The 10,109-nt window shown below is 39.8% G+C and overlaps 1 protein-coding gene across 2 annotated transcripts; it reads right to left on the bottom strand.

Annotated features, from left to right (window-relative positions):
* Nucleotides 1–2,384: 2,384 nt before the first annotated feature.
* LOC121799354 (proline-rich receptor-like protein kinase PERK1) lies at nucleotides 2,385–7,179 on the bottom strand. Of its 2 annotated transcripts, none has more exons than XM_042198697.1 (8): nucleotides 6,550–7,179; nucleotides 5,214–5,729; nucleotides 4,900–4,989; nucleotides 4,741–4,811; nucleotides 3,832–3,908; nucleotides 3,511–3,658; nucleotides 2,976–3,137; nucleotides 2,385–2,846 (listed from the first exon to the last, which is right to left on the bottom strand). In XM_042198697.1, exons 1-8 carry the CDS (start codon nucleotides 6,866–6,868, stop codon nucleotides 2,571–2,573), a joined length of 1,659 nt encoding a protein of 552 aa, XP_042054631.1. In that variant the 5' UTR covers nucleotides 6,869–7,179; the 3' UTR covers nucleotides 2,385–2,570. The 2 variants fall into 2 exon arrangements, with proteins under 2 accessions (XP_042054631.1, XP_042054632.1); XM_042198698.1 differs by lacking the exon at nucleotides 6,550–7,179 and adding an exon at nucleotides 6,008–6,079.
* Nucleotides 7,180–10,109: the final 2,930 nt, after the last annotated feature.

Here is a 10,109-nt window from a genome sequence, read left to right as displayed (position 1 = left end):
ATTAAGTAAATATAATGATAATAATAATAATAATAATAATAATAATCTTATTTATTATTATATTATTATATATTATGATGTATAATCCATATTTAAACTATCAATCGTAATAATAAATAAAATAATATAAATATTATCATTTGTAATTAATAATTTATTAAATAATATGTATTATTATTTTTTATAAATAAAAAATGATAGGTATATTTTTAGTTTAGTGTTTAAATCAAATATATACTTTCAAATCTTGATATTTTCCAAACACGGGAAAGTAAAGTTATTAGAAATCATATTCCCGGGATTCATTTTCTCAGGAATCATTTTCCTTGCCAACTTTACTTTCCCGCCAACAAAACATGGCCTAAATGTTACCCTCTCCGTCCCATAAAGTTTATTCTACTCTTTTTTCACTCGTTTGACAAAAATAATAATAAATAGTTAAAATGGAAATAAAATAAAATAAAAGAGAGAATAGTTCAGTTTAACTATTTATTAATTATTTTTGCAGAACAAGTGTAGAAAAAGAAGTGGGACAAACTTTCTAGGTCAGTGGGAGTACTATAATAAATACTCCTAGAAGCTAATAATGTGGGGGAAGTAAGTGCATTTTTCGTAAACAGATTCAGATACTGAGGGCATTAGCAATGGGGCGCCCTAAGGCGCACCCTATGGCGCGCCACGTCAGTCGTTTTATCCTCCCACCTCCCCACCTGCAGTGGGGCGCTCTAAGGCGCGCCCTATAGCGCGCCACGTCATCATTTTTTTAATATTTACAAAATCCATACGAATTTAAAAAAATAATACATTAAAATATGAATTTCATAAACTTCGTTTCATTTAATAAAAATTAATACATTACAATGCGAATTAAAAAAACGCAAACTCAGCGACGGCGGTTACGAGCCCACACTTCTTCAATCATGTCACTCATGAGCTGTGCATGCTCCTGTTGGTTGCGCATTGAGGCCTGTCTAGATAGAACCTCTTCGAAGCCTAACGGTAACCCTCTATCGGGTGTGTCGGTCGATGTGCCGGAAGAGCTAGATGCACGGTCGTCTTCATTCCAGTCGGTGATGCTTCCGCCTTCACTCTCGACTATCATGTTGTGCATGATTATGCACGCATACATGACCTCTCCTTGTATCCACTTGTGAATTGGCCTCTCCATGCCGTCGGACAATTCTTCCACTCCCAGTGCATACAGTCGATGCTCCCGAGCATTCAGGGAAACCCGTGCGCCCTCTCGTGCATCTGCATCAGACCCTGGCAATCAGTGGTTGTCGGCTTGCGCAAATATGTGTCGCCATAGTCTCCCCATAGTGGAGGTACTCGTCAAAAAGGTCCGCCGTGGTGCCGTATGCCAACTGACGAATAGCAGTCGTGCACTTTTGCAATGGTGCAAGGCCGGGTTTCCCGATGCCGTCCTCCCGAAACGTGAAGTATTCATCACGTGAAGACAATGTACGAACAATGCTGAGAAAAAGGTACCTCGACATTCTAAACCGGCGGCGGAAAACAGTCGGGCCCCATCGCGGTTGATCGGCAAAATAGTCTTCAACCAGACGTCTGTGAGCTTCCTGGTGGTCGCGTCGGACATACGACCTATGTCGAATATGCCAATGGACTTGCTCAGTCGCTGCCGCTGCCGCCGCGGCCGCCGCCTCCTTCTCGCGCTGCATTTGCGCATAGCATGCCGCCATGGCCTCTTCAACGGCTGCATCTAATGCTTCGTCAAGCGAACCACTGGATTCAGACGAACTAGAACTATTGGTGTCGTCGCCGAGATTCATTTTGGTTGGATGTAGAGAGAGAATATGTAAAGAGATAGTCGATATGTTCGTATGCACAACTGAATGAGAAACGAGATTTAAATAGAAAATCAAAACCGCGTGCCATCGTCCGAGTCGATCGTCCGCGACCTCCACAATGGGGCGGACGATGGCGCGGACGATGGCCATCGTCCGCCCCATTGCGGCTGTCGTCCGCGCTATCCTCCGCGACCGAAGTATAGGGCGCGACTATCGTCCGCGCCCTATGGCACGCACCCGCAATGGGTGCGGACGATGCATGGCGCGGACGATGCGCTCCATCGGGCGTGCCATCGTCCGCCCATTGCGGATGCTCTGATGGTGCCAACTATCTTTTTAATGCAAAATTAAATTTTATTTGTAGATGGTCCTGTATATTTAATAACCGTCCTATTCAAATAAATATTTCGAAAATGAAGTTAACTTCCAAGTTGACGAAGCAAGGACCGAAAGTTCCTGGAAATGAAGAATTCAATTACATTCAATTCAATACGGTAGTTCAACTTAAAATTTATTAAACTCAATTAGAATTTAATTAGTATAGAAGAAAGAACATAAGCATAGGCCATGAGGTGATTAACAGAATGCTAGTTATAAATAGCACCAGCATAGTGAGAATATATGATGCAGACACAAATATCCAACTAACCTACAAATATTTCCCATCAGAAATAATTTACACAGCTTTTTCCCCTGTTGCCAGTTATTCTCAAGTAACATCTTCAGCAAAAAAATAATAAATAAACAAAAATAAAATGCAGACTATGTCACTTGTATGTTTCTTAGAACTTCGCTGCTAGAGCCGGAGGGCCGGAGGCCAAACTCGCTAGTCGGGCCGCTGTACTCACTTACAGTGTGTTCAGCACTTTCTAATGCCATCTTCCTGAACTTTATCAGATCCTCTCTGTACTGTGTGGTGTCATATAATGAGTCGTAGTCTGAGCTATCGTGAGAATCGTTGTTTAAAGCGTTCTGCCTTGATTGAATGGGCTCGGTCAAGTCATCCAGAGGCAGCTTTCCTTCCAAAGCTAGTATTATCTGCATCAAGAATCAAGAGTACAAAGTTTTTTAAAGTTGGGAGCACCTTCGTTGAAGTCGACATTTTAAATGCAGAGTAGGGACTAGGAGCTTGATGGGTTGTTCTCGGCAAGCATATATAGATGGTACCTGACTCATCTTTGGCCTGCGTCGAGCCAAATGACGAACACAGACAGAAGCACAAGCAACCATCCGAGCCATCTCTACAGAGTCATAATCTTTCTGCAACCTCGGATCAGCCACGCAATCAAAGTTGTTATTTTCCAGAGCTTGCGAAAGCAAAGGCCTTGCCTGTATTGATTTAGACAAGTTATACATCTGAAGCACGTGTAGAGCCTCCTAACTAAGAGGAGGGGAAAATGAGCAAGAAAGGCATGGACACAAGCAAGAAAATAATGGTAGTCGGAAAGCATGGATTGGTTGATGCAGAAGTCCTATTAACTCATAGCTAGCTTTCTTCAATGAGCTTTTATAAAGTTGAAATTTCCAGGAATTAATTGTCAACAAGCTTTTATCTTATATGTGTCTCTTACAATTGACGTGTATACTCAAGCATATAGCTTGTTACAATGCTCAACATAACTCCACTAGAATTAATGCAAATGCACGTGGATCCTCAGTCTATATTCAGTAAGTAGAAGGACAAGATCGAAGAAATGCTCACCCAATCAATAATGTTATCATCAAGGTAGTTTTGTGATCTGTCAATTGGCCTGCGACCAGTAATCAGCTCCAAAAGAACAACGCCAAATGAAAAGACATCTGACTTCTCTGTTAGCTTTCCAGTAAGTGCATATTCCGGAGCTAAATAACTGCAAATAATGAGGTATACATCAATGAAATATAGTGTCGTCAAATAAGATTTTACAAAATGGCTTGTGATATTTTGAGATAAAAGCTTTAGTCTATATTTCCTTTCAAAGTTTAGCAGTTTAGGCATCACACCCATGAGTGAGAAGTAGAGAGCGAGTCTCTAGAAGCTTACCCAAAAGTTCCCATTACCCGAGTGGAGACGTGAGTATCAGTATCTGAATAGAACCTAGCCAGTCCGAAATCTGCTACCTGGATTTCAATCTCAATTGATGAATGATGACTTCATTTAACATAAGAATTTGAATTTCACTTTAAAAAGAGCACAAAATTAGAGGATTTAAGTACAAATATTAGCAGCAGACCGGCAGTCATCTTTCTTTCAGAGAACAGGGTAAAATAGGTGAAATATGAAAAATTAAGAAATAAGCAATTAAAAGAAGAAAAAAATGACTGCAAGCTTCTTTACTACTTTTCTGTCTAACCGATTGTCGTAGACAACATATTTTCCTACGGTTTAGGAAGAAATTATTGAATATAATTCATCAACTGTATGAACAAAGCTCTTTCTAACTAAAGCTGTCTTCTTTACTCCTTTTTATGCTCTCCATGATCTTGACACTCTTTTTAATTAAACTACTATGATAGTAACACCTATGAGTCTATGACACAAAGACTAGATGTCTTTTTTTGCATCCATACACCTACTACTAATGCACCTAACCATTTCCTGCTTATTAATATCTTAGACTTATAGTAGTCTCCATCAATCCAAGAAGACCGTTTCCCCTTAACTTTGGAGCGTTTGTATCTCCAATCGCAGTCAAATATTAGATGCACGAATTCAAGTATTTAGGATTTCTGTTTCGGCCATGATTCGAGCGCAATGTTTGACTTTCTGCTCTCTGATGGAGTACAGATTCTAATCACTTATCTTTCCATTCTGTTCATTTTTTTCTGTTTTTTTTTTCTCTCCATTACTACCCACCATGGAAAATATTCCATAGAAATACCGAGTCAAAATATGGTCAAGATCAAGTACCAAATGGCCAATAATAACTCCTTATAGAACATATAAACTCACCTTGGCCTCAAAATTTTCATCAAGAAGAATGTTAGATGACTTGATATCACGGTGTATGATCTTAGGATGACCTGTTAATATCATCAACATTAATGTGATTAAGTCCTTTATGAAATAGAGTAGAGATAATGTTCATAAGTAGGAGCAGGTAAGACATACAGTCCTCGTGCAAATATGCCAATCCTTTTGCCGAGCCCAGGGCAACTTTCATCCTAGTAGCCCAGTTTATAGGATGTTTGCACACCTTCCCTGCATCATACACATCAGAGATTATACAGTAGTTAAAAAAAGAGATGGAGCATGACAAATTTTATCCACACTTTAAGTTCCTAAAGTTTGGAAACAGTGTTACATGTTGCAAGTGGAAAAGACTGCTTATGAAAATTAAAAGAATATCATGTATTCAGGTAGAAGTAGAGCTGTGTATATGGCAAACCTACTGCAAAAATAGTCAAGTGAAGTCCATCACATACCATGTAAGTGGAACTCCAGAGTTTGATTAGCGACATATTCATACACAAGCAACCTTCGAGCCCCTGAAATGCAGTGCCCAAGTAGTGATACTAGATGGCTGTGATGAACACGACTTATAATCTCCACCTCTGCCTGAAACTCACGCTCCCCTTGACCACTCCCCATCTTTAGTTGCTTGATTGCAACGTCTCTACCATCATGAAGCACTCCCTTGTGAACATATCCAAAACCACCTTGACCAAGGAGGTTGGTGTCAGAAAAATTATCTGTTGCAAATGCAAGTTCTTCATAAGTGAATGTAGTTTTTGTGGAATCCAAGCACGTAGGAATTGTTGTTTGTGGAATATCCTCCAAGGAGTTCAGGCTGCTACTAAAAAAAGGTGGAGTAGTGGATACATCAATAGATTGGTGAGAATTTGATGAAACAACCCGTGGGGGAGTAGGCTTTGGAAGTCCAAAGACGTTAGATGGTGGAGTAGGCGGCATGTTGTATGGTGGACCATGATAAGGATCATCTGTAAAAGCAACAATTTCATAAGGTATGCTTGGAAAAAATACAAACATACATGGTCATAGAGACAGACATGGGTATCGTAGAGTCAACAGAAATTCATGTTATTCTCAAAACCCTTGAATGATAAACTTAGATTGTTGTGATCCTTAACGCTTGTACTATGAATAATCTTAAACAGAAGCAACAAAAAATGTTCAGACATTTAATTGCTTAAATCCATAGGCATTAACACAAGTCTGAAGTTAGAACATGCAAACTGAAACTCGGAGCAATCAAAACCTCGTAACTAAAAAAGTTTCTTTGCCATCACCAAATTTCATCTTTAGCGTAGCAGAGCTAGTTAGACCTCTTCAAACTCGATGCTGGTTTCAACCAGCAAGAGATTCATTTCTAGCAAGAATTTCTAGGTGAAGAGCCAAGTGTAGCAAGATTCACTATGCAGCAATCATTATGTCATTAACATTGAATGTCGACATCCAGTTGGGGCTATTCACACACAGAAAATGCCAAACGATTAAATAAAATAACTTGGCTTGGATTACATGAAAATTCCAGTACCAGAATCTAAAATAAAATAATTTTTAACCTAATCTCATCAGCAAAAGAATAATCTTGAAACTAATTTATTCTAAAAACTCCAAATCATATGTCAATTTGCAGACAACTGTAGTCTCTTTTGTCTTCACTAAGTCAACCAACCAAAATAGAGTCCCCCCAACGACTTCGCCGTTACTAAAAGTATTCCACAACATATGCAAGAGCAAGCAAAAAAAAATTCAATAAAACGCTTAAAATATTAGCAAAAAAATATTACTATCAACCTTTGAGATGAAGCCCCTGTTTCTGTGAACGACCATGACCGAATCCGTCCTCTCCAAAACGCTTCCTCCTCCTTCTCTTGTACCAAATCACAAAAATACCAACGAAAACCAGCACGATCGATCCGCCAATCCCTATCCCCACTCCCAGCGCCACCAGCGTCGCGCGGTTGCTTGACGCAGCTGGAGGCGGCGTAATCGCCGGCGGAGTGACATTACCCGAAGGCGGCGGCGGAAGCAGAAGCTCCGCCGGGGAAGGAGGGCCGGGCGGAGGCGGCGATGACGTCGGAGCCTCAATTGCCACCAGCGCCGGCGTAGACATCACCGGAGCTGTATCGCTTCGGATTTTCCAACACAGAGCGCTTTCCTAGAGAAAAAGGAGAGGGAGAGAGAAAAAGGTTTTCTGAGACTGCCGAAGCAGCTTTAACACATGGTGAAGATGGAAAGCGACGCAAAACGGCGTCGTGTGGGTTCCCTCTGCGCAGCGGTGGGAGTGGAGGTGAGAGGGATGAGGTGACGTCGTTTAGAGCATCTCCAATGGTCGGCGTCACCACCGGAGCGCCGATTTTTTCGCCCACGCCGGTTTGACGCCGAACCATTGGAACCGGCGTGGGCGAAATCGGCGTCAAAATCGGCGTCGCCATGCCGATTCCCGCGCTGACGCCGGTTCCCACGCCGATCCTCACGGGCGCCATTGTGGCTCCCGGATCGGCGCCAAACCGGCGTCGGATTTAAATATTTTTTTTTTTTTTTCGCAAAACACTATATATACGCGCGTTGAACCTCATTTTCATTCGCACCACTTGTTTTAACGAGTACTCTCTCTCTACCTTACTTTCTGTACAAGATCAATTTAAGAAATGAGTAATGCCGGTGGTAGTGGTGGGGATGCGGATGAGTACGAGCGTATGATGAACGAAGAGCTTGATGCCTATACGAGCCGTGATGCAAATTTATGTAATTTTTTAAATGTAATATTTTTAATTATTGTACTTTTTTTATATTAATGTAATAAAAAAATTTTAATATTATTATTCGAATTTTCCGTATTTGTCTCGTAATTTAAATTCCGTATGTTGATACAAGTGTAAATTAAATTATATAATTGTTATTAGTGATGTGGATAGGTAGTGTGAAGGCTATTTGATGGCTATTTGATGTCCAGTTGATGTGGCAAGCTGATGTGGCAGGAGAATTGTAGTGCTGATGATGTGGCAGTGTGAAGGCTATTTGACGGCTATTTGACGTCCGTCAGCATTGGAGATGCTCTTAATGCCTTAATTTCGATTTTTGGAAATAATTCGGAAATCTTTCTTTTTCTATGAACGTAATTAAGGGACGTCGATTTCTCTACATTCTTAGCCCTTTCTCTTACCTGGATTATTATTCCAACGTTACGCATAAATTATTAGTATTCCAATTTAGGTCTACGTTCCAATTATGATCACATTGCGATATCAAATAAAATCTCTTTCGTAAAATACACCTATGTTGCTTAAAAATAGGTCTACTGTAATGAGACAAGATTTTAATATTATTTGTTCATATATTATGATTAGAGAAATAATATTAATATAATGGAGTAATAAAAAATTTAAAAACATATGTGGGCGAGAACGCGGGTCAAACCTACCCCAAGTTTAGGTTTGACTCGACCAAGGAAAATGGGTAAACATGGCTGAGGGCGGGTGAGGAGAGTCGGGAGATGGGGGTGAATGCGTCTGGGGTGGGGATAGCAAGACATGCACATAGATGAATTCATTTATATTTTTTATTTGTCGTTCATTGTCAGCAACGATCGTCGCACAGTCTGTATCTTCTAATATTGGCGACGACATTGTTCACTGTGTCCAATTTTTCAAGTCTCTTTTCTTAATATAAAATCTTATAGAAGTTAAGAGTATTATGGTCTAGTGTTTGGCACATGAGCCTACAAGTTTAACTAGATATTAATAGTACTTATAGATTAATTATGAATTCCGAATTTGGGTACTAACTATTAACCATAAAATCTTGAATTATGCAATCTTGGTCATGGGTAGTGTGTCACGTAATACTCGATCAAAATTATTGAATGCAAACTACTCTATTATTGAACATATGTATATATGTAGCACCATATTGTTTGGGACTAATTACAAAGCAAAATCCAATTTCAGCATTGTTGTGAACTGAACCTAATTCTTAAAACGTAGCAATGATATTTCAAGAATTTGATTCGTAACAAAATCGTCCCTCGTATTCTCTTACACAAATATGGAAAATTAGACATTTATTGACCACATGAAAACTCAATTTTTGTTTGGGATTTTTTAAATTCGTAGTTTGAATTGTCTTCGCATACTATCAATTTTAAGTCTTTGAGGTTCCATCTTAAAAATTATTAGTGATAGAAGGAGTTAGTTCATAGTATAATTTAATGAACACTATAAAGACTTTAAAGGTCTTAATAAATTATGAGAAATGATGTTGAATAAATATTTAAATCGGTCTTTGTATTCAGATTAATCATTGACGTGCAGTTATACTCCGTATATTGAGTTCAATACGAGCACACTTCCATTTAGAACAAGATTCATGGTATCCTTTTCATCTTGAATTAGTATTAATTATCTTTCACTTATGTATAGTGTATATGCATCAATATGTTTTATTATTCTTTTAATGCATATATATTAACTCTTTTGTCATGTTGATTCGTTTAAATGAAAAACATTTTCATCTTCCTGGATTAATAACATGTGTAATTTTGATCATTATAATAACATTCGGTATGCTAGACAAGATAATATTAACATGCTTAGGATATGTCAAAATGAAATTTGTTGATAATTAAATCAGTTATAGGGGTGAAGGTGAGATGGATAATTATGAGATACGGTGTGATATAGACATCGTGAAGACAGACCAAGATATCAAAAAGATAGCCAAACAAGATAGTTAATAGAATAGTCCTCATTTAGAGCACCTGCACCGCGTCACGCGGGTGTCTCATATCTCGTACCTCCGAGACGAGACGACAGCGAGATGCTTTGCAGCGTCCCATCTCGTCCCTGTCTCGCCGAGACGCCCGTCCCACCGAGACGGTTGGCGCGCTAGCTCGCCACGCGCCCGCGCGACGTGGCGCCCGCTGGCGCTAGGTGTGACGCCCACCGCCGGCTCGCGAGTTGGCTTCGTCACACTGATGCAATAAATCATTTTTTTTAATTCGAATTTAATAAAAAAATATTAAAAATTCAAACGGTAATGTTACCGTTTTCGATCGTTTTTTTTTTCTTTCTTTTTTACTCTATAAATACTCCTATTTCATCCTCATTATACACACAAAAACACATCTATTCTTCCCAAATCATCTCCATTTCCTCTCCAATTTTCATCACAAAATGTCCGGCGACGGAAACTCTGGCGGCTCTGGCGGGTTTGACATCAACGCGTTTGGCGACTGGGGGGGCATGTAAAATGTCTTGGGTGGTTCCGGTTCCGGTTCGTCGACGCCGGGCACCCAAGGCTTGTCGACGCCAGCGGGGTACCAACCACCCCATTTTGATGTGGATGCATACGCT

Source organism: Salvia splendens, chromosome 4, assembly GCF_004379255.2.
Source record: "Salvia splendens isolate huo1 chromosome 4, SspV2, whole genome shotgun sequence".
Taxonomy (NCBI): domain Eukaryota; kingdom Viridiplantae; phylum Streptophyta; class Magnoliopsida; order Lamiales; family Lamiaceae; genus Salvia; species Salvia splendens.
Note: the sequence above shows the minus strand (reverse complement) of the source record. Positions and strands in the feature narration are given on the sequence as shown.